Here is a 25,993-nt window from a genome sequence, read left to right as displayed (position 1 = left end):
CCAGAGATTTCAAGACTAAGCATCCAAAACATGAAGATAAACCTCAGTAATCATTTTCAGCAATGTTTTAAGTCAATTGATATTTAATTCAGTACTTTGCACAATTCATCTAAATAATGAAGTGTTTAGAGGCCTTTTTATTTTTTTGAGGATTCTAACTTAATAAAAGACAAATAGTCACTAGCTTAAAGAAAAAATTGTCCTTCCTGACACAGTGAAAATAACGGAACATGGAAAACACTATGGTGACAAACTAAAATGTATTTCTTTATTTTTTGTCAGCAAATACATAGAAAACACTGAAGATTTGAAGAAATAAATAGTACAATAAATTATACAGTGTAAGAGATTTACCAGAGAACTGAATGGAAGTTCAGATGTTTCTGATATAGCTCAGCTTAGGTATTTGCTCCCAAAGCAAATACACAAAGAATTTGCTCCCTAAGAGCAAATACACAACTAGTTGTTTTGTTTCTTCGACAACAATTAAAGGAAAGATATACCAGAAAATATATTTTCTTACCAGTAAATAACTTTTTAAATAAAAAGAATACTTTATGGGGAAACTCTGGAGTAATTGTTTTAACTAAAACAATGGATTCTGGAGAGGAAACAGAGGTAACACCACAAGGAAAATGTATTCGAGGCACCATTCACATGTGGATTGTTGAGAAAGAAACTGATGGCAGAAATACACAGAGTGTTATCAGAAGTTCTTGAGATATTTTATTTTATAAAAACCAGAAATATTCGTTTTATAAAAACCAGTATCACCCATAAAAATGGCATAGCTGCACACTTAAGAACTTAGAATTTTTTAACATGGTTCAAATATTCCAAATAAGAGTTTTGGTTATTTTTGAACACTTCTTAAAAATACGAAAATGAAATATATTTCAATTTATTTGCAAGAACAACTGATTAACATAATGATGATGAATATTTATTATTCAAATTTCAACAACAACCTTTGCCTATTTGGTGGTTGAGATTGAAAAATGAGTGCCATGATTTCACAAGTTCCATGTGGGTCTACGTATATAGTCCATGTCATGGCTTTTTCACCTATGACATCCATTAAAATCAAGTATTGAAACAAACTAAATTTATAACCTGACATTTGAATCAATGTATCATGAACTGTTAAAGTCCAGATTTTTAAAATAATAAAGCATATTAAATCACATTATCCTCACTCAATAATGTATTATTGACATTTTATACCACTAATAAAAAACATTTTTAAAGTTGATTTTAATACATTATTTGTCTTTACCTATTTCATTGTAAATTTCCTTTCTGTATGTTTTATAATCACCCAAATATATTATTACAATCAGTAGTCCATGCATAGGAAAGAAGAAATGATAAATATATAAATATACCTCTCACATTGCATTCATTCTGAGACATACATTTTTTCACACTTTATCAGCTCTGAAATTGGGATGGCTCTTACAATATATTATATATATGTGAGTTAGAAGTCAACTTATTTAAATAAAGACAGAAAAATGAGTGTGTGGCATTTTTAAAAGATCCTTCCCTGGTATGTTGTTAACATCACCATAGACTCAGAGACCCTGTGATTAGTAGAATGGATTTGTCATCAGCCTAAAGGCTCTGATTGGAATTTGCCTTAAGCTTTAATAAAGTAGTTAGGGATTTCAGTACCTGCAATTCTCAGATTTTATAAATATCAGTAGAAGTACAGTTGTGAAGAGAATTGCTAATCTTCACCTGGTATCTGCTTATATTATTGTCAAATGTTTACTCACTATGTTCAGTTAAGCCCTCTTTAGGATAAACAGAATATAAGATATAATCTTTTAAGTCAAATACCTGACAACAGATTAGGGAATATGAGACACAAACACATAAAAACAATAAAACATTTAAGATACTTTAAGAACACTGAGAAGAGTGGTTTCTTAATTTGCTTTATCTATATTTTAAGCCTCATCTAAACATTTATTTGAATAAAAAGAAAACATTTACTGAGCAACTATTTTTTACCAAGTATTGAACTAGGTGCTTTCATATTTATTATTTTATTTAATACAAAAGTCTTATGAGATCATTCAAATATATTTTGGACCCAATTTTTACAAATGTATAGAGACTGATCCAGTTAATTTTGAAAATGATTCTTAAGTTATCATGAATTTCTGAGGAGTCACTAGACTAGACCTATGTTTTCCAAGAGCGTTATACTTTTATAGAGCAGAGTGACCTCTTTAAATGTCACAAATATCTTGAAAAATCTTTCACAGTGTTAAATTATTTTTGTTCAGTAAAAACAGTAAAAAATGTTTTTCTGAAGAACTTAAAGCTATCCTCTTTAGACTTCTCGCTCTGTTCCAGTGTTCAAATTCAATTATGTACATAGTGGATTAAAACACTTGTGTCTGGCTTTGTGGGATACTCAAGGAGTGAGGAGATTTTCTTCCATGCTCTTGAGGAGCTTTTAGTCTCCTTGTAAAGACAACTCATGAATATGAGGACACGGGGAGGGGGAAGGATAAGCTGGGACGAAGTGAGAGAGTGGCATGGGCTTATGTATACTACCAAATGTAAAATAGATAGCTAGTGGGAAGCAGCCACGTAGTACAGAGAGATCAGCTCGGTGTTTTGTGACCACCTAGAGGGTGGAATAGGGACGGTGGGAGGGAGAGGCAAGAGGGAGGAGATATGGGGATATATGTATATGTATAGCTGATTCACTTTGTGATAAAGCAGAAACTAACATACCATTGCAAAGCAATTATAGTCCAATAAAGCTGTTAAAAAAAATAAGAATATAACATAAACAGTAATAGATGATAATACAAAAGAGAGTGCAACATGGCACATTATGGACCTGATTACCAACATAGTCATATGGATAATATGTTCAAACAAATTCATAGGAGGCAAGGACTTTGAACGAAGAATTGAAGATTATGAGTGACCCACGAAGAGGAAGGGCATCCTATGTGAGAATAATGAGATATTCAGAAGGCTAAAAGCAAAGAGGATAAAATAAAGGTTCATAGAAACTGGCTGAGACTGGACTGTGGAGTGTTTTGTCAGCAACGCTCTGCAGACTGATCTCGTAACAGTGGAAAACTGTTAAAAGCTAAAAGAATTGTAGCAGAGAAATTAGGTAATCTGGCTTTACAGCTGGGCATGGTCTGGAGCAGGGAGATGAGAGTCCTACAATAGTCCAGATACCACTTGTGAGGGAGGGCTTGAATAGGTAGTAGCCATGGTCACAGTGAGGCAAAATTGGGTGTCAGATGAGGGAGTAGGAAGATATATCAGTGCAGTCCCCAGTGTGGGATGAAGGATCAACAGGAATGTTTACAAGATTGAAAAGGAAGGAAGGACAGAAGAAGAGAAGGAAGGAAGAGAGGATGGGAGGGAGAGTCAGGAGGGCCAAGGTAGTTTGGGAGGAAAACAATGAATTTGGTTTTAGCCATGGTTTGAGTTAATGATGACTAGGACAGAGAAGTGGAATGCCCATCGGGGAGCTGAAGTCGTAGGACTGTTACCCTGGAGAAAGGCCAAGACTGAAGATTCTAGAATCATCTAGAAGAGTGGTTCTCAACTAGGAAGATGGGGACATTTGGCAATGCTTTAGAGACATTTTTGTTTATCGCAATTGATGAGGATGCCACTGGCATCTAGTGAGTGTAGGACAGAGATGCCACTAAAACATCCTACAATGCACAGGTCGGCTCCTTACAATAAAGAATTCTCCAGCCCCAAATGTGAATAGTGCCAAAGTTGAGAAACCCTGATCTAGAGAGGGAAGATCAGTAAATCCTTCAGAGAAATAATACCAAGTAAGGGAGAGTAGAATCTACAGTCAACAGGCCAAGGACTTAGCAAATACATTTAAGAGGTGTTAGTAGAAGTGGAACTAGCGTGGGACACAAAGAAGCAGAATAATAGAGGTAAACATGAACCAGTTTGTTGACTCATTTATTCAACGAATACTTACTGAACAACTGTTATAGATGAGGTCCTAAGTGCTTGGGCTACAGGAATGCCTTCCTGGAGCTTATATTCTAGTGGATGGAGACAGATAATGAAGAAATAAAGGAGATTATAATTTTTTTTTCTTTCCTTTTTTTTTTTTTTTGCGTTACACGGGCCTCTCACTGCTGTGGCCTCTCCCGTCGCGGAGCACAGGCTCCGGACGCGCAGGCTCAGCGGCCATGGCTCACAGGCCTAGCCGCTTCACGGCATGTGGGATCTTCCCGGACCGGGGCACAAACCTGCGTCCCCCGCATCGTCAGGCGGACTCTCAACCCCTGTGCCACCAGGGAAGCCCAGGAGATTATTATTAACTGATGCTAAGTGCTATAATAAAGGCAATAAAATGGGGTCTAATAATAGGGAGGGACTGGGGGCTGGCCTGAGAAGGGCATGAAGGGACTGCTTTACATGGGATGGTGGGGGGAGGCTCTCAGAGGAGGTGACATTTGGGCTAAGAACTAAAAGAAGAGGAGCCAGTCCCAACAAGAGCTGGAATGATTCTGTCATGGTTTCCAGGGGAAGAGGAGAAAGGCTTAAGGAAGTGCCAAAGGCCACAGAGAGGTCCGGCAGGAGTACCTTTGCATTTACTAATTAGGAGGACATTGGGCCCTTTAAACCTGAGGTCTTAGTAGATAAAAATATAAGTAATAATTCTGAATTTTCTAATTTTCATTTGTGGGAGGAAAAATTAAGTTTGGGATTTGGGGAATTTTTGGCAGTACTACAGAGGACCCCAGTAGAGTCCTGTCGGAATATGTCAGGAACTTGCTCTTCTCAACAATTTTCTCCGCAAAAATTAGACATCCCCACACAACACTCAAAGCAACACAGTGATGGAACACAAATGCTAATATTAATCATACCTTTTCTTTCTTTTCTTCCCCAGGCTTCCCAAGGCTTGCTGCTCAGGCAGTATCTATTGTAATCAGCAAGTTACCTACGGTGATTGCATGTTTGCCTCCCCCAGTTAAATACTTCTTTTTTCTGGCTGAGAGAAAAATGTCAAAAAACTTTGTTGAATTAAAGAAAGCTGGCCTGCTTGTCTGGAACTTGATTGTAATTATATGTCGGATATTTGAGGATGGAAACACTGTGGAACTTTTAACAGGTGCCTCCCTTGACAGATGGAGTAAAGAGAAACTCAGTTTAATCTGTGTGTGTTTGGAAAGCATCATGGGAGAGCAGACAAGTAGCCCTAATCAAATGACCCAGAAGGTCATACGGAGCATTGAGCAGCAAAAACCCAACTGGATTGAATGCCAATTGTTGAAAGCAAGGAAACTGAGCACCGAATGGTAAAGTGATGTTTTTCTTTCACTGAATTTCATCAAATACATTCACAAAAGCAAAATCAACAATAAACAACCACCACAACCAAATATTGTTGGATAGGCAGCAATGGTCATTTTGCTAGCGTCATGGGAACTTTGATGAATAGAGAAAAAGATAAATATTCCATTAAAAACTGGATTGTTAATGTTCCTTGTCTTATTAGAATTTGAACCCCATTGATACACTGGAACATTATACTTGTTTAGTCACCATCTTAAGGTTTCTGATTAAAAGGGTGGTAGTTAAACCCAGGAGAATTTGGTTTCACTCCTTTTCAGTGTGCAAACAGGTATCTAGTGGATAGCCTGGAGCGTTTTGTAAATGGATTGGCCATGGAGATTAAATTAAGAAGGAATTAATGGATATAAAAGGCTCTTTATTGCTTTCTGTGTACCTGATTGTCAAAAAGGTACACATTTTTCATCTGGTAATGTAAGAATCCCAGAAGGCAACTGGGGCATATCACACTCAAGCTGTAAACACACCCAGCTGTTTCTGTATGAAAATGTCAGCCTTCTCATAGGTTTGTCACCAAGAGCTAAGTGATTTGTGGTATTGCGAAGATTTTTAAGGGTCCCTGATGAATTTAAATATGTACATAGAGTCCTACTTAAAAGTAGTCTTCAGTATAGAATTGCATGATATTGATAAGGGAGTTACGGTTCATGTGGTCTACAGTTCACTAAGCCAGCCCCTCCTTTTTCTACACTCTCACATACACGGTCCCCCATTCTTTGAAAATATATTCATATTACTAGAAGATACTATTATAACTTTCTGCCTGAAACAACTAAAAGTTGTTACTTTTAGTACGTGGTAGTGATAAAGAGCACAGGCTCTGGAATCAGATGGACAAATACAAATTCCTTGTAAGTGGGCCATCTTGTGCAAGTTACAGAATCTCTCAAAACCTCATTTTTAGTGATGATACTAAGCTGGTAGAGTTGTTTTGAAAAATTAAATAACGTTTGTAAAGTTCTTAACATCGAGCTTAGAACTAGTGAGCATTTGTTATTTATAAACCATTAAAATATGTTGCACTCACTGGTTAGTAGTGTGATAACAAATACTCTTCACTGGTTTATATTAACCTGTAGGACTTTATATTAATCCAAATTAATATAAGTAGTCACGTAAGTAATGTAAGAAATGTAAGTAATCATGATTTTCCTGTTCTTGTCATACGACTCCTAGAAATTTACTTGTGAGCATCCTGTGTGTAGGAATAATAGCAGTCAGGAAAATGCTTAGTAACGTTGACAGTGACCTTAATCTTTACATTTGCATTTGATACCAATTTACAGGCTTTAATTCAAAGACTAAAAGATTAAGGCCACGTCATTATCCATAGCAGTGGGTGTAAAAGGGAGAGAAAAAAGCAGAGTAAAAATAGTGGATCTGATTATAAAGTTAAATTTTATGATACTGCTGAATTAGGACCCCCTCTATCAATAAGATCAGTTTAAAGTAATGTCTGTAATATACCTGGGGCTACAGGAATCCATGAGAAAAATTTTTCCTTAAAAGTTAATTTTCGTCTAAGTTTCTTATAAACAGCACTAACACATCTGGTTATCTCCTTTAGTAGGAAATTGTCTAGCTAATATTTGGCTGATTAGCTATCTGTTGTAACATGCATCCAAAATAAAGAATTATTGATTTTTAAAAACGTCTTATAGCCCTCAAAGATTCTGAATACATATTATGTAATTTGTAATTAGCACAGTGCTACCTATGTCTTTCTCAATTTCTCAAATAATATCAATGTACAAAAATCCAGATTTACAGTTATTTCATTTATTTGACAAAGAGTTAAATTTGACTTCTTAACTCACTTTAGGGAATCTCTTATGGATTTGGGAGCTATAGGAATGTTTCATCTCGAGTTTGATTTCAAGTTGATTATCTGATATACACATGAACTTCCATCTCTATGCATTTCTCACAGATTGATGATCATTTAGTTCATAGATCTATACCATGAGGAAAATGTATTTTAAACCATGATGTCTGTATACAGGTGAAGGGTTGCCTTTGCTCTACCATAATTTTTTTTTTCAAGTATGAGAATGTAAGCACTTAAAATAGTTCTTCTGTTAAAATAAATGAAATCTTAATTCCTCATGAAGATTATCTTGTAACTACACAATATCATTTAGCTAGATTTCTTTCACTTGCACCCAGATTTAATTTTGATTTTATGGAAACTCTGAAAATAACTGCAGTGGAAAGGTGGCAGCTGTAAGCATTGCTTGTCTTGCATGCTGCCTGAAAACATTACTATTCATTAAAATAACCTTCACTTTGTAGTAACACTCAAGCTGTAAACAGTCAACTTAGATTCTGGAGAACACACAGGCCAAAAAGTAAAGAAACGTCTGTCTTTGCAAAGTAATTTGTCGAGTTGAAGATTATTGTTTTTCATCATGGTGACCCTGACTTGGCTGGCTGGGTGCATATACAGATTAAGATTAATGCAGTTATTCCTTGGCTAAGGTCTGCCTCTTTCAGGGCACATTCTCCCTAATGACATGATTGATAGGCAGTCCCAAATTCAGAGAGGAACTCATTAATCATAGCATTGACTGAATCCAATCATTTGCTTCACCTGCACAGTGATGGACAGGAAAGGATACAATTCAGGGGCTGACACTGAGACACTCTTTTGTCAGAGGGCCTCAACTTTTTCCATGTCAGCCTCTACAAAACCTGACAAGAAATTTCGCTTGCAGCCTGCATGCAGCTTCAAAAAGATATTTACAAACTTTTCTTTATTGCAAAAAGGTCTTTTTTGTTTGTTTAAAGATTTACTCTAGCTAATAAATATCTTTAAGAGTAGGATTTGCTTTATTTTTTAGCAAGGCTTATATGATAATAAAGTTCTTTTTTTGGTTTTTTTTTAGAGAAGGATGCTTTGAAGCTACATGTGGAAGCAATATAACAGTTAATGTCCAGCAGCTGGGTATCATTTGGTTCAGTCTTCAGGTCAGCGGCACTGACTCTTAGCAGAATGAATTTATAATCACGGCAAAATCTCAGTAATGAACTGCAGTATATAGCTGATTACACCACAGTAAATTTCATTTAGTCTGGGAAACAGTGGAAACCCATGCGTTTTCTTAAGAATACATAGACTGCAAAGACTAACGTGATCCTAATAGCACTTGTAAAAAGAAAATTAGTATGGAATATATATGATGTAAGTTGAATATCGTGATTAATTTTACACTGGTACAGCTTGAGAATTTTTTAAAAATTATGTCATCCATTATTACTATGTAATAATGTTTAAAATCAATAATAAGCATATGAGTTCTCATAAAAGAAACCTTTCCCACATATAACTTGCACATTCCTGGTGTGGTTATAATAGACCCTTTTCCGGGAAGGATAAGCAGGGTAGTGACTTTTGCTAAGTTATCTGTCACCTAGAAGGAACAGGAGGGGGGCATGTATTTTTAGAAGGCAACAAGTGTCAAAAGGCCAATTTAAAATACCCAGTGGTCAGCACTCCTGCAGGAAGCACCCAGCCTATATTTAGCATAATAGGCTCCCCCTTTTGACACTTTAATTAGTCTTTAATGTGTTCTGAGACAGGTGTAAAGAGGAATCTGCAAAAGACAGAATACCAAAGCTATTTCTGGCATCAAAGATACTCTTTATCCTCAAAGAGAAAATACAGATTATTTCTTACATGTTTTTAAAAAGAAATGTTTTGTTTTCATCCCATGATTATAGCAATTTCAACAGTTGTGGTAATGGGGAAATGTTTTATAGATAGGAGTATAAATGCAATAAAGAAATGTTTTAAAAGAAATGATTCAATTTTTAAAAATGCTTTCAGGTGCTCAGTTCTAAGGCACTGTTTATGTGAGCTGCAGCCTTTTGGGAAGGCTTACCTATTTGAGCAAAGTCTTTATAGGTGCTTTGAATCCGAGATTTACATCGACTCTCCACACTCAATCTCTTTGATTATTTTCCGTCTTTACAGTTCTTCACCACTGATACTTACATGCTTTCTTTGTATTTAGTGCATTTATGACGATAGAGGAAAGCACAGCCTTAGAAGAAGGAGATATTGCTCTTGAACTGACTGAGCAGAAAATAAACATGATGGTCCTGGATATCTGCCACAAACCAGGTGGCAGCGAGTACCTGAGGCAAATTTATCACATCATGCGGCTCAATGAGGTAGGGAAACGGCCTTTTTACCGAGCAATTAGGTGTGTACTGGCCTGAGGCAGCGTCTGCTGGCAGCTAAGGGTTAGTCAAGGAGGTGATAATACTTCTTAAAGTCAATACCAAACTCAATATTGCATTATTAATAGAATCTATTCAGCCCCGGCTGTTCTGCATTTGTACAGCAGAAGCTTCACCGAAGCAATGTCGGTTTTATTTATACGGTTTAAACAATGACACGGTTCATGTACTCAGTTCGGAATTGTAGAGACTAGAGGTGTAGTATGGGAATTGTGTATTCGTGACCATTAAGCTGATGTTAAAATCTGGTATTTGTGAAATGAAGAATTTTCTGAAGAGAGATATAGCTCTTCTCCTGTAGACGTCATACTCGTGTTGGTGAAGTTGAAGATTCCTTACATAATGAGAAACTTCAGAAGAATATCGAACCATATTTGGGAGCAACTAGATTAACCCAAGAAAGTACATTAATGTAGGGACACTGATTAGAACCAATGTCATGCTTATTCACCTCTCTGCTGGGTTAAGCGTCTGACCTTGCATGTATCTGGCTATTTTAGCAAAAATGTAAAGAGTAGGTATCTCAGTTATTACTTGAAACAATACAAGTCTGCTAACTTAGGTTTTTAATTTGATCATACATATCTGGATTCGAATGTGACATCTAGTGTGAATTAGAATTATGTTTATATTTGCAAACACATGAATGTATTTTTTGGCATAATAAAAATTGTATAATATGAATAATGTTAAGATATAGTGTTTTATCTCCATGAGGCAGGCCTTAAAAACCATACATTTCCAAGGAGTGAATTAACTCTACCACAGGATTTTACAACTCAGTTACATAAATGTTCTCCCCACTATTATCTATCTGAAAGTTACTTCAAGTAAATCTTGTTTTCTGGCCTGCAGAGAGGTAATCAACCAGTCAACTTCAATGATCACCTGAGAAGGATGGAGGCCTTTGTAGCTATGAGTCAAGGTCCTGTTCTTAAGGGACTGGAGCTCAGTAGAAATTGTTACAAAGTAACACAACCTGTTCATGCTTGCTAATGATCTCTCACAGCTTGTTTGAGGTTTCCATCTCAGGCAAGCAGGAGGTCGCGGCCTTGGCAAACTGAAAGACCTCCATTACGGAGTCAGAGTCTTCATGGGCATGTCAACCTGGCCACCCAGATTGGCCAAAGTAACTGTGGTGGTTACAGAGGAACAGATGTTGTAGTCAGAGTACCCTCAGAGCCTTAGTAAAGTTGATTTACAATAATTCTGAGCACAACAATGGCTGGTATAGATTGCCAGACTGATAGAGGAGTCTTTTCTTTCAAAGTTCCATAACACAAGAAAGATCAGTAAATCACCAGTAAGCAAAATCAACAAAAATTAAGTTGGATATTTACTGGCCATCGGCCACCTGTTGTATTCAGGAAATCCAAAGGCTGTTTTCTCGTAGAACTCGTGGAACTCTGAGGAAGCATTTCTGAACAGGTGTGCTATGAGAGCTGATGTACGTAAGACTCTTTGCGGGAGTATCACCACATTTTGATTCAAAGTTACGATTTTTCTTTCTCTGCAACTGAATATACTTACTGTTATGGCAACATCTATCAGATGGGAAAGCAAGCTAAGTGCTTGGTGGTTTATTGTGCTGTGTGAAATGCAGGCTGCAAGGTTAGAGGCATAATGTAAGGTGAGGATAGAATCAACGAAAGTAGCAAGGCCTCTGCCTTGAGTACTTAGACAAAGCAGGCAGTAAACACAAATAACACAAGGGTGACTGAGTGACTAGCATAATACTTAGGGCTGCTTTTATACTGTGAGGCATCGTTATGCTGTAGGTAAATTGCACCGTGACGTTTGTTCATTTGATGAGTGGCGTCATGTCTTTAGCACTTTCAGGTGTGCTGCTAAATTGTGTTCGAAAACATAAATACAGAGCATTTACACGTACAGGCCTGGGTGAGTGGAAGCATGGGTGTGCTATTGAGAGACAGGGAAGTTTTGAGAGAAGATGAGATTTTAAATGTTTGAGATAAAGGTAAGGTGTCCGAGCATAAAAGTCCAAATGGTGGTTGAAGATGCTGGCCAGAAGCACAGATACAAGAGGCTGTGACTAGATTTGGTGGCTTTCAACTAGGATGGTAGTTGAGCTCATGAGGCCAGTGTATCTCTTCAGTGGAGAGCAACAGAGAAGCGATGGGTAGAGGAATAAGCTCTGATGTAACGGCACAGGGAATATGTTCAGGAAAGGATGTTCAAAGAAAAATGTATTTCTTCTAAAGAAAGACCACATTAGCAGTACGTCTGGTTAAAGTGATGCCACAGAAAATCTGAGGCTTTTGAGAAGGGGTAGTGACAAGTGTCAATATAGCACAGAGGTCAGAGAAATCCACAAGGGAGAAAACACCATTGTGTTCACAGCTTGCAACAGAACAGAGCACTTTCTCTTTTCTGAATTGTGGAAACAAAAAAAGCCAAAACATAGCCACGTAAGGGGAAACAGTGAGAACGATTGTTATTAGCCAAAACAAAGCAGTTTTTCAATGAAAGGGGAATAATTTATTCCTTTTTAAATTTTTACTTTCAGAAATCATGATGGAGAAAAATTGTTTCTGTTCAAAAATCTAAATCTAATATACTTTTCTGATGGCTTTATTGTTATCTAATAATATTTAATAAGAGTCCGTGTGTGTCTGTGTGTCTGTCGGATGATACAGAATTAATCGTTCTAAAAAAGATATGGTCCACAATGAGCAGGTTTAAGAAATGTCAAGCAGTGTTTTTTATTGCGAGATGGAGGGTTTTAGGATCTGAAATTTGCCTTCTACAGTGAGTACAGCAGGCGTTCTCTATTCATGAAGTTACAGAGGCATGGGGAAAACACAGTGACCTGAGACCAGAGGTCTGGCTTCTTACTGACGCTTCCAAGCTCCTGTGTGTGACCTCAAGTTTGTCATCTGACCTTTCAGAGCCAACCACTGAATGTAGTGTGGGCTAGAGTTTCTCAGACTTTCATGTGCCTACTCATCTCCTGGGAAAGCTTGTGAACAGGCAGATTCTCATTTGGTTGGGCCTGAGATTCTGCTTTTCTAACACGCTCCTGGGTGAGGCTCATTTGGCTGACCCACACACCGGACTTTGAGTAGTAAGGGTTTTCAAGATGACCTCTGAAGTCATTTTCAGCTCTAACTTTCTGACCCTAAGTCCTAACCCTAACCTTGAAGAAAACATTATATTGTGACACACTAAAAATCAGGAGGACATTTCTGTTATATTATTTATTAAATGACTTATTAAGTATTTGATAGTTTGAGGGAAACTTTTAGTCATTTAAATTTATCGTTTTCCAGAAGGAGTCTTATGAAGTAGATTATGGTTATTCACCTTTTTATTTATGGATGGAAAATGAGGTATAATGCAGTAGATTGACTTTTTCTTTTCCTCCCCAGGTTGTCACTGGCATTTGGGGGTAGAATTAAAATTACATACTTTGAGCTTCTATTGAACCTTGATATTTTTCAGTCCACAGTGTGAAACTAGAGTTTAGGAGCTTGCATTATAATTAATTCTACATAGAGGGAGACTGCTTGCAGGGAACTATCAGAGTACTTAGTTCTCTGCTGAGCATGGAGTAGGTAGCAACTACACTTAATGAATGAATGAACAGTCATGGACTGTGAATAGTCATGCACCTGAGTTAAGTTTTGGTAACCAGACATGTTAACATGTGAAGAAATGACAAGACAATGCCTATTAAAAAGATTCTGATATATCAAGCGTACATTCATTATGTGAGAATTTGTTAAATGGCTTTCTAATCTGTCCTATATATTAAGTGAACCTGTTTTTGATGGGTTTATTGTAATCCTGATGGGTATGTGCTCTGCTATGTTTCTTCTGAAAATGTATTCTGTCCTGAGGCAAATAATACTGTGTAATGTAGCAAATGTGCTGAAAGGGTAGGTTTGGATATTGACCAGTTTATTCTTAAAGAGAATATATGCTTCCTACCATAACGACTTGTAATTTTTTTCCCTTGAAGGAGCATTTAAAAGAACAGCTGTTTTCTATGAATGGTTCAGAGGAAAAGCCATTTCGCATTCAACCTTTAAAGGTGACCTTGAGGAGTGTGGAAGATCTGCCCTCTGCCTTTAACCCTTTCCATGTGTACAAGGTGTTTAGCGAAAACATGCTTGATCAGGTATGTGGAAATTAAATAGCAAATTTAATTAAAATTTGTAGAGTTGTTTTTACACAAGTTAGAAAAGAAGTGCTTTGTGTTTGAGTATTTACTCCTAAGCTTCTTTGGCTAGGAAGCAAAAGGCCTTGTTCTTGTTTGCGCAAATTGACTTGGGAAAAGTTATTTTACCTTCTTTCTATTTGTCAAACGGATTCATATGTTTGGTCTGTAAACTTTGACTTTTGCCCCGGTCGGTTCACTGTGGGCAGAGGGAGCATCTGTTCGGCTGTGTCTCTGGCAGCCTCGAGAAACCCCGTGTTTCTTACAGTCTTCCCCTATCTCCCAATACACACACTCACAAAACACCTTGCAATCTTTATGAATTTATCTAATTTATCAGGTAAACTATAAAATAGTTTAAAATTGATTGTAAATAGGGCTTTGAGCTCCTATTTTAAGTGGCATGAGGTAAATTTGCTGTTTTATAACCCTAAGCACATTCCTGAATTTAAAATGAATTTGTTAACGATCTTAAAGTCAGGATGTTTGGAATAAAGTCAGTGTGATAAACACCACACATTTTTTAATGTCAGATAATGCCATTGTTTCAGCTGCATGTTTCATAGTCACATTAAAAAGATCATCTTTATTCCAAAGGACTTGAAACCTAAAGTTGCTTTTGCTTTGTTCTTTTTTTTGGTCCCTTTTCCCAGTAGCCTCCTGACAGACTATTTGAACTAACAGGGCAGAAGAGAAGGATTGCTTGACCTAGAGCTCTGATGAAAATAAGAATTAAAACAATGGCCTAATTCGGGATGCAGATAATATTTTTACCATGCCTGTTACAACCCTAGTCTACATTCATCAATACTGTAGTAGAATAAGACCTTCAAATGCTGACAACCCGGGGCAGAATTCTCCCGCTCTATGACAGGATTGTAGTGCTCCATTAATCAGCAGGTGACAGGGCATAGTTCTTGTTGGATTTTAAACACTGGCCTAGATGCTTGTTATCAAAACTATTTAGTGTTAAGGGGTATAAGCGTCTATAATACTTTAAAACCAAATATATTGTATAAGTTTGAGTTTATTGGCTGCCTTCCTGTGTTGTACATTAGATTCCTCCAGCCATAAATAATCATTGTAGCTGTTAAATTATCCTCACTTCATTTAAATAAATGGTATGTTGTATTCAGTTCTGAATTATGAGATTATCTTTCACAGTAATTTTTCTCCTTACTCTGTTGTGAAATTATCTATTAAATGAGAAAAAAAAGAATTACTTATGTTATTTACAGGTCCTTATAATTTCCCCTTTAAAGCCGATTTTTAACCAAAAACATTAATATCCTACTCTAATTAGGCTGTGTCTTGTAATTTGAGCCATAGTACTTCCATCTTTGTTTTTTTAATCAAACTTCTGGGTGCTAAAAAAACCCCCAAAAAACTATAAATTGATACATGAAAAAGTTGCCAATTATTTTGCTTTGCTCTACAGAGTCACCCTTTCAGAGAAACTTGTTGGGCAAATTTCATTAGCTCTTGGAAGAATAACGACTCAAGAAATTGATTTATATTTTTATAAATAATGACTACATCCCCAAATGGATTTATAAATTAATTGCTGTCTTATTGGAATAAAAACCTTATTCTGTGGACATGATTGATGTTATCTGTCTAAGTCCTTGTTCTGGACCCCCCTCCTTCTTAGTTAGTCTATCACAGCTGGAGCTTTAATTTACTGATCATATTAACTCTGATTAATAACTAACAATAGCGTCTTCTCATTTATCAACAGTCAGCTATCACAAAATGGAACTGGAATTGGTCAAACTTGCTGCCAAATTATCTGGGATTGGATAAGACGACCTTCAATGTACTGCTCAAAAACAGGTAATAAGATTGGGGATTTGGGGCATGTGGCAGGGGAAGAGGATATATATCTTTTATATATAGATTGTTTGTGAGTGTGTGCGTGTATATATATGTGTATATATATATATATATATTTGAAATTATATGAAGTATAGTTTCTGAATGCTGTTTTTCTATAGTAAGCATTTGCAGAAGGCAGGAAAACTTTTTCTGAGATGAAATTGGTTGATTTTAGTCTAAATTTTAAATATTTTTGATTTTGTGTTGTAAACACCAAAAGTTATTGATTTGAATGTCATTATAATACTATGCCTTTGTTTACAACAATTTAATGAATGCATACAAAATGCCAAGACAAATCAACTAATCAGGGGAAACATGTAAGTAAAACTGTCATGATTGAATTTTTTTGCTTTTCAGCCAGTTATTTTGGCACCGTCTTGCTGTAGTCTCAGTTGCATACTACTTTACACACGTACGGACACACTCGTGCACTTACACCCCAGGACAACCCAATAAAATGATAATGTGATTTCAGGCTAGGAGTCTATACATGTAATTTATTTTGCACAAAAGCATAAATGTTTTCTTTATATTTTCCATCAATGAATATGGCTTTTTCCCATACCTTTAAAGTTTTCAGTGAAAACAGTAAGGTGTGAATTTTAAATGCTCATTTCTCTATCAAGTATCACATTTTTACATAAAATATATATGTGCAGTTGCTTTTATTCTTCAGGTATTATCTGTTTGTTTACACTCACTTATCTTCTTTATGATCTTTGTATGTTTTCTTATCTTTCTGAAAAAAATATAAAGTATCATTTTTCATAAACGACGATAAGGATAGTGACATACTAGAATTGTCAAATCATCCTTGAGATATCTGGATGCATATAAGAAAATATCTTGAGAGAGAGATTTCAGTATTTCCCAGGTGGAGATTTTTTTTAAAAAGCAGCTTTATTGCCAAGAAAAGTGGTAGCTTAGATGTGTCGTCATAGTGGTATTCCTAATATTTCACCCCTGAATGAAGCTCACCCACCCATCATGGACAAAGTTGAAGAATCCAGAAACTTCCCCATCAAGGACAGAGCCTTCTCTCAACAAGCTTACCACGTGGCAGGTAGTAGTTCAGAGTGCACCCTATTAATGCACAAGTCCCCCACAGGTGTTCCCAACCTGTGCCAAAGTTGCCTGGAGAGATGAGAGGTAGGGGTGGTGAAGGAAAGGCCAGGTCTTCTGTTGAATCTATGGCTACATAATGTTTACCCAGTATTAAATGTCTATCTGGAAACAAACTAGGGAAGATAGAAGAAAAAGTCAGCCTTTGACAGATGAACACAGAGTAGGTATTCTCTAAAGGTGGTGTTTGACCAACAGTCATGTTGGAATAAGCTATTTGGAAAGTTTTGAGTTTATGTAGATTAACTGTATTATAATTTACTAAGTCTTTTCAGCTGTGAATTGCTGCTTCCAGTCCACTAAATGGTAAGCTAGGGGCAACCTATCCTTCAAAACTTACTGCATTTGCTCTGTATAATATTCACTTTTAAGTGAATTTGTGTTTTACCCCAAATTGCATATTGTTGTTTTTGTTTAACAACTTTAGTTATACCTCAATTAGGTTGATAGCTATTAAAGTCTATTTCCCTGACTTATTATGTGCAGGAATGAGTAGGGAAAAAGAACTCCTAAAAATTTAGCCAGAAGTAACAGGTCAAAACAGTTCTCTTGGAAAAGGGTCATGAATTTTTTTTTTTTATTATTAATTTATTTTTTGGCTGTGTTGGGTCTTTGTTGCTGCGTGCAAACTTTCTTCAGTTGTGGCGTGCGGGGGCTACTCTTCTTTGCGGTGCGGGCTTCTCAAAACAACTGCTCGTTGTTTTGAGCAGTACATTCAATAAAGGTACTTCTCTTGTTGCCGAGCACAGGCTCTAGGCACGTGGGCTTCAGTAGTTGTGGTGCCCAGCCTCAGTAGCTGTGGCTTAAAGGTCCTAGAGCGCAGGCTCAGTAGTTGTGTGCGCGGGCTTAGTTGCTCCGCGGCATGTGGGATCTTCCCAGACAAGGGCTCAAACCTGTGTCCCCTGCCTTGGCAGACGGATTCTTAACCACTGCGCCGCCAGGGAAGTCCCAGGGTCATGAATTTTTAACAAAAACAGCTAGAATCTCTTAGATCCTTAAAGAATGGTGTGAAAAGCATTCTATTCTAAACTACCACATACCACAAGCTACAATGAATATAATTGAGCTGCCTTAGAAGGATGAAAGACCCCTGAGAGTTTTTCATCTCTTTAAGCACTTTCCCATTTATTTTAAGAGTGTTATTTATGAGACTTGATTAACATAGAACTGATAAGGAAAAGTTTTTCTGTTATTTTCTCTGGGAGACTCTCTTGTTTGGGTTTATCTGAAATGCTGATTTAAAAAGAAATAGTGCATTGAATTTTTTTTTTTAATTTTTCTTTTTCTGGGCTTTCTCTAGTTGTGGTGAGCAGGGGCTACTCGTCATTGCGGTGCTCAGCCTTCTCATTGTGGTGGCTTCTCTTGTCGCGGAGCATGTTCTCTACACGTGTGGGCTCAGTAGTTGTGGTTCTCGGGCTCTAGAGCGCAGCATTGAATTTTTGACAACCTGTTATTTGAAATTACATATTTGAAAATGAGACCACAGAACACTGAGCTTTTAAAATGGGAGTTATATATGCTGTCCTACATCCAAAAAGTGATACTTCTTACGTACAACCATGATCTTTGGGGTTAGGCAGAGCCAAAGATGAAAACCTAGAGCAGCTCAGCTGAATATGCTCAGTTCTTTTTTCCAAAAGTCACCAATTAAACAAGTTACTTATTCCCTTTTTTCCTCTCTTTAATTGGTAATAAAGTCATACTAATCTATCTCTACACTATGGTTGAGTTCATATAGAGCACTGAAAATGTTGTCTGGGAACAAACATTTGTCACAAACAAATGTCACAACAAAAGTGAACTCAAATATACAAATATGAAAAAAGTTGAGGAGAAGGGAATCCTTTCTATTCACCTCCTAAATTCCTTTGTGCCTGGCCTTCAAATCCAATATCATAAGCAGACCATCTGTGGACTGACTCTCTCAAGACTCTAATACCCTGAGTGGACAAGATTTCCCTCACCTCCAGAACAGGATGGAAATGGGAAAGCAGTATTCCTGGGTTCTCAGGCCAGTCCTGTTGTGAGCTTACCTTAAGAAAGTTATCTAAACTATTCAACTTTGGAGTTTCTCATCTTTAAAATTAAGCGATGATAATTATATAGTTACTTCATAGAGATTGTTGACACAATCAAGAGAGTGCTTAAAGGATATGAAGTGGTTTTGGAAGTTTAAAACACTGTACATACTTAGAAAAGTAGTAGCATAGCAGAAAGCAGTGTTAGTGTCTGGCCAAGTAAGGAAACAGTAAAGGTCATTTGGGATTAGTAGGGAGTTGGAGGTGGGAGGTGGGGCAGTCAGGTTATACCTGAGGTCAAATATATGGAGGTTATGTACACTCCAGGCCTAAACCAATCATGAGGGTCAGAACAAGTGTCAGGCCAGAGACCAGGCAGCAGGCCCATGAGTCTGTAAGACAAGCAGTGAAAAAAATGAGCAAGGAAGAGGGTCTAAAGACCAGGTGAGCCAGGTAGGAGGTAAAGACTCAAGGGATGAGCACTTGAGGGATGGTTCAGGTACATGAAAGAGGAGATATGGTGGTGCCAATAATATGTGTATCTGAGACAGCACTAACCTTTGTTCCACAAGCTGATTCTGTGCTGACTGCAAAGTCAGAACGAATCTTGAAGTGGCAGCCTGAGTCCTTGACCAGGACGGGCCTTCTGCTTACTATCAGGCCTCATCTCAAAACACGTCCCTCCAATTCAGATGATGTTCTAAGTTCATTGCCTTTCCTGTTCTTTGGATTCTCCAAACTTTTCCCCATTTTAGGGTCTTGGTACTTGTAGTTTCCTCAGCTCTTTCCATGGCTGGTGTCATCTTGTCTATCTGGGGCATAAGTCACCTGCTCAGAGAGGTCGTTCCTTATCACCCATCTAAAGTGATCCTCCAAGTCTATTTCACTGTGCTCTCTCAATTGAGCTATCACTACCTGAAATCACAGTTTCTGTTTATTGTCGTTTAACCCTGCTTCCCCCCGCCGCTCCACCTCCAGGGTGGAAAGTACAATCCACGAGAAGAGTGCCTTGGCTGTCTTATTCCAACCGTGTCTTCAGTACCTAGACTAGCCCTTGGGCACATAGCTGGCTCTGAGTAACATTTGTTGGATTAATTAACAAACAAATGAGGAATAAGAATGCAGAGAAAAAGTCAGCCTTTGACAGATGAACACAGAGTAGGTATTCTCTAAAGGTGGTGTTTGATCAACAGTCATGTTGGAATAAGAAATGTATCCTGGGAAATCTCAAGTAAAAATTTATCTGTATGCATATTCATTCATTTGGATGAAAATCGGGTTAATTAAGCTTTGTATGTTTAAAATGCCTGTTTTTGTTATTATGTGAAGTTCAGCTCAGATTAAAAGCACAGAACACGGGTCTTTATTTTTAATGTATTGATTTAGTTCAAGCCATAACCTCTCCAGCAACAAAGTCTGTTCTCTACTCCACGATTCAGAAGGCTTTTGACTTTTGGGTGGTAAGGTTTGTATTTGTTAAATGATACTATCATTGAAAATTTTAAGATAGAGTTAGATGACAAAAACATCCAACCAAGCCTTTATAAATTTGTGATTTTCAAGGCATTTGAAGAAATAGATAGTAGCTGAGACCTCAGAAAAGAGATCCTGAGTATATATTAATGATATATGTTTTTCAACTTAGAAAGTTTGCCATTGTGGAAAAGAAAGACTCCTTAGAGGCTTAGAAAATCAACATATGTATCAGTTCTACACCTTTACCTTTAATGCCATGTAAGAGTAAGTACAGTGATTGTACATTGATCTTTTGAAATAATAAAGGTACTTTTCACAGTTTCTTACGATTACTTTCCTGCTTTCTTTCTCACCCACTTTAAAATAAATCCAGACTATCGAATGAGATGGTGATTGCATTTGCAGGAAAGCTCACCAGAAGGAACACTCTGTATTCCTTCATTCACGGCGAATCTCCAGACTGCCATTTTGGTATTGTTTTCCTTGTCACTGGAACAAATTTATGTTGCTTCTTTTCTCTTTACCTTATTTATTCCAGACTAATTCCCAAGAATGGTGGCATTGAAAATAAGCTGTGAATACAGTGAAATGCTATGCTATTTTAACCATCTAAATATACTGCATATGAGTTTGGCTTTGCGTTGAGCAAACACAATTAAATATGATGGCAGGAACAGCAGAAGGGGTGGTGGTGGCAGATTTCTGGCTATCATTTTGGGGCCTTTCCCAGTGGACGATAACCATACATCTGAGAGGAGACGGGAGTTTAGAAAACATATTTTAAAAGAGCCGTTGATCTGTGGAGTTGATTGTTTGCTTTTAATAATAATAATTATTAAAGTGCCTTTGAGCTGTATCCTGTGTGTGCCCTGTGGTGTGTAGAGAGTAGGAAATACTGTCTCTGGCCTTGAACTGCACACACGACACTCTCCAATGATTGTTCTCAGGCAGTGCTGCCATTAACACAATGTTTATAGTTGCTCACAGCAGTAAATTCCTGATGTAGCAGCAGGCTGCCTGGTTATGGAGAGATGGGTTTAAGAAAAAGGGGAAGCTGATTTTATGAATACACACCTCTGAGCCATTACATACATCGCATATGCCATGGCATTCAAATGTTGTTTTTTTCATGCTCTAGCTCCCTGGAAAACCCTTTCCTTCCCACCTCCACCAAAAGATCTCAGACTGAGTGATTCTACCCACCAACACCATCTTCTCTAATAGGAGCAGGCTTCCCTTCCACTTTTAATTCCTAAAGCAGCGTGTTTTTTGGACAGAGATTGTCTACAATGTATCTAGGAGATATAAATTTAACTTCTGATCCTCAGGATTTTCAGGGGTTAGGGCTTTGGTACATGAACCAAACAAATCCATAAACGTGTATTGTTTTCTGAGTGGTAACTTTTATATGTCGTCTTTTACGGTGTATGAAGTACTTTCACACAAATCTTCCCCTTTGACACTCACTACAACTATGTAATAAGACACAGGTACTTGTGAGGATGCAAAATGACATACCCAAGGTCACAGATATTAAGTGGAGTCTGGAAGGCAAAATGAAGGCTTCTGATTCTGTTTCTGGTGCTTTATCTACTACACCGTATTCCTGGTCAGTTTTTTCCAGCTTTATTGAGATATAATTGACATATAGCAGTGTGTGAGTTTAAGGTGTACAGCGTGTTGATTTGGTACACTTATATATTGCAGAATGATTACCATCACAGTGCTAAGTAACACCGCTATCACCTCGCATAATTACCATTTCTTTTTCGTGGCGAGAACATGTAAGATCTACTCAGCAACTTTCAAGTATATAATAGAGTATTATTAACTATAATCACCATGATGTACGCTAGATCCCCAGAATTTATTAGTCTTATAACTTCGGGTTTGTACCCTTAGGTCAAAATTTTTTTTTTATTACCTCAGTATTCACTGTACAAGTACTGGTGATAATGAAAACAGAAAGCACTTGCCACGTGGCTGGCATAATTTAAATAAATTAAAATACACATTTAATTATAAATCCTTATGATAACCTTATGAAGTAGATACTATGTTACCATTATTTTCCTCATAAGGAATCTGAGGCACCGAGACGCAGAGCTCTCAGATTCTAGCTTATGTCCACATTCTTAACCACTTCTATTAATTCTCTAGAGTTGTGCTTACTTTACTCATTCAAAAAATATTTTCGAGCATCTGCTTTGTGAAATGCATTTATTTATAATAAAGTAACAGTTTACTAGAGAATGTTAATATATGTCAAAGGGTCCTTGAGAGCTATTCCACACAATTTTTAATTCATTGTGAATTTCCACTTTGGTTATCACAATGCTTATCCCCCCTCTTCCACTCCTTATATCCCTCTCAGCAACTGGCTCACCATCACCTATTTACCAGGAAAATTAAGACTGTCTAACATGAATCTCCCAGCTTTTCTTCCTAAACTTCAGTTTTGTTTATGTCATCTCCAGTCCTTTGCTTCTTGTCTTTAGCCTTGGAGGAAGAGGGCCCTCTTCTAGTTAAAACTTGAGAAGTAAGTTGACAGTATTTAGGTTGTAGAGGGTCTGAGGGCTGAGAAATTTGGACTTTAACTGTTGGACTTGAGGGAATCATCAAAGCCTTTAAGCAAAGGAGTGATAGGAACAGAAAGCTACTTTAGGACATTAATAGTAGCTGGGGTGGAGGGACAGGATAATTAAAAGGAGGCAAGACCAGATTAGAGACTATGGCTAGAGACTGAGGAGGAGATTATATATCACAGATATAAAAGATATTCCCAAGGAAGCTTGGGGGCCCAGCTAAATCTCTTCCTCATTTGGGTAACAGTTAGCTCTGATACTTTTTCTTTGAAGCCAGTGTGGCCTAGGTGTTTATAGAAAGGTGCCATGCTTACCATTTCTTCACATTGAGTGTATCAGTTCACATCCTCCAAGCAGGTGCCAAAATGGGATTAGAGGTACATGAGATTTGGCAGGAGAAATGCACGTGGAGGGTAAAGAGGAGGAAACAGGAATAGGCAGGCAAAACTTCGGACCCAGTTGCTGATCTGATACCTGTGAAAGGAGGTGGGGCAGAGGATTGGGTTGGAAGAGGCTCAGTTAACAGAGTAGTTCTAAGAAAGTGTTGACAAAGCCAATGGGGTCTCCTTGAGCTAAAGTCCCACACTGGAAGAGTCTCATGTCCTGCAGGAACGGGCTGGTACTCTACCTCCACTGTGCTCAGACACTGACTGAGATCTGCTTGGGAGAAGCATGGCCTAAGCACAAATGCAATGGTAGATGCAGAGGAACGACAGCTAGGGCCCTCACTCCTCGTGCTAACTGCAGCAGGAGATGTGAGTGGTGCATTTCCGTGGCTCCCACAGTGGGGATGCCAAGAGTGATTCTCTTACATATGGAGAGATTGTATGTGTATGTATTATGTAAGTTAAGTTAACAAGGATGGGATTTAAATAAAGGTGTCTGTTACTTTAGTGAGGTAGAAAACAGACAACCTAAATAAATATATTAAATGCTATTGACAGAAATGCAGAATTAGCAACATTTTGATGAAAGGAAGGTATAATAATTTTCTCAAAAGCAGCCATGGGAAAATTCTTTACTCGTCAAGTTGAACCAAAATTCACTTTGTACTGAATTTTCTCCTACGCAATTATGCATTCACATACTGGCACTTTGGGGTTCTTGCAACAGATCAAAAGCTATTAAAAACTTGCTTGAATGGAGTAAATTATTTTTTCAATAACTATTCTTTAAGTCTCTCCCCTGTCAAATTCTGTTCAGACCCCAAAGCCTCTATGATGTTTTTCTACAAGAAGTTTTAGCATAGTTTCCACCAGGAGTAGCTGTTATAGGCCCATTGGATTCAGTTTGGCTGTAGATGACAAGAACCTTGACTGCTTTCAGGGTTATTGGTCATCACTGAATATCTCAGTTTATTTTTGTTGCTATATCAACATAAAGAGAGGAAGTTATCTCTTTGAAGATATTTTTATTATGACATAATTAGAGAAATTTAAATATCTCTTAGGTATTGATATAATTAAATATTATAATAAGTATGAACAACTAATAAAATTGTTCACTTTATATAATATTTTATGTATTAACATTTATAACAGTATTTATTACAGTACATTTGTAATGTGTTATATATGACATTAGTTAGGATACCAATAGTGCTTTTTTATACTACTGTAAATGAAACTTTCACCTTTAAGTACCTTGGGAGTGTAGCTCTAAATTTGATTTTTTTTCCATAATATGAGATCTGGTGAAAAAAAATTTAAATCAAGATATTTTGCATCCACAATATTTGTATTAATATGTTTGAAATTTATTTTGTAATAAACTATAAGCGATACATACACGTGTATGATTTCAAATGGTACAGGAACATAAGACAAGAAATATAAAAGTTCCCCTCCCCAGCTCCTCAATCACACAAGTTCCACTGCACTTGCAGCCATTTGAACCATTTCTGGTTTTATTTCTTTTGGTTGATAAATCTAAGGGATCGGCTACACCACTATTTTTTTTTAATCTATCAACTTAAAATTAGTATTTACGGGCACCTTGCAAAAAAAGATTTAACTCACACTACCTCCTCCTCTTCCCTTCAAGCTCTGCTAATTGAATTTTCATTTTAGTTCTTCTATTGCTCACCTTTATGTGATATAATATAACCTGTATTTTAAAATCAGTTTGTATTTTTATTTTAAAAAATTTGTATAAAGTAAAATTCACTCTTCTGGCTAGATAGTTCTGAGTTGTGACAAATGCATAAAGTTGTTTAACAATCAACACAATCAAAATACAGAGAATTCCATTTCTCAAAAAATTCCCTTGTGCTGACCCTTTGTAGTCAGTTCTTCCCCCATCCCAATCCCTGCTAACTACTGATCTGTTCTCTGTCCCTGTAGGTTTTTTCTTTCAAGAGTGTCATTGCAAGAGAATTATGTGGTATGTCACCTTTTCAATCTGGCTTCTTTTACTTGGCATCATGCGTTTGAGATTCTTCCACTTGCTTGTTCTTCTTCTAGAATAGCAGTCCATTGTGTGAAGGTACCACTGTCTGTTCATCCACTTACCTGTTAAAGAACCTTTGCGTCATTTCCAGTATTTGGTGATTGTGAATAAAGCCTCTATAACCATTTGTGTACAGGTTTTGCATGAATATAGGTTTTTATTTCACTTGGACAATACCTAGGAGTGGGAATGCTGGGTTGTATGGTACATTTATGTTTGACTTTATAAAGAAACTACATCTTCCTGTATTTTATGTTGCCTATGAGAAATCTAATGGCAGATGGTTCTTCTCCTTATCATATCCCTGGATGGTGCCTTTTTTGTTTGTTTGTTTTTTAAGTAACTCCTCCCAGCAACCGCCCCTGGTCATTCTGAAATGAGATTGTGTCAATGTGTGAGTCTTTGGTTTCTCATGGCACTGAGTAGGCCCCTTCGATATTGTGGTTTCCTTCAGATTCAAAGATTTTTTTTCCTATTTCTGATTATTCTCTTGGCCCCCATCCCCAGTTACATCTATATCCCTTTCTTGAATTCCTGTAAAGACAGACGTTCTGATTTATTCTTTCCTCAGATACTACTAGAGGCTTCTTAGCCTTCGTCCGTCCTCTCATTCACCAACTCTCTATATCCTTCCCACCTCTTTTTCTGCAGCTAACTCATTCATTTCTGTG

The 25,993-nt window shown here is 37.2% G+C and overlaps 1 protein-coding gene across 1 annotated transcript in view; it reads left to right on the top strand.

Moving 5' to 3' along the window:
* KIAA0825 (KIAA0825 ortholog) overlaps window positions 1-25,993 on the top strand; it is a 401,091-nt gene that overhangs the window by 186,989 nt on the left and 188,109 nt on the right. Inside the window, exons 20-23 of the mRNA XM_060296013.1 lie at window positions 4,910-5,318; window positions 9,387-9,546; window positions 13,598-13,756; window positions 15,534-15,628. Coding sequence (XP_060151996.1) covers window positions 4,910-5,318; window positions 9,387-9,546; window positions 13,598-13,756; window positions 15,534-15,628 — 823 coding nt within the window. The remainder of the gene's footprint in view (window positions 1-4,909; window positions 5,319-9,386; window positions 9,547-13,597; window positions 13,757-15,533; window positions 15,629-25,993) is intronic.

Source organism: Globicephala melas, chromosome 3 (assembly GCF_963455315.2).
Source record: "Globicephala melas chromosome 3, mGloMel1.2, whole genome shotgun sequence".
Lineage (NCBI taxonomy): Eukaryota > Metazoa > Chordata > Mammalia > Artiodactyla > Delphinidae > Globicephala > Globicephala melas.
The sequence above is the reverse complement of the archived record's forward strand: the minus strand, read 5'-3'. Positions and strand labels throughout refer to the sequence as shown.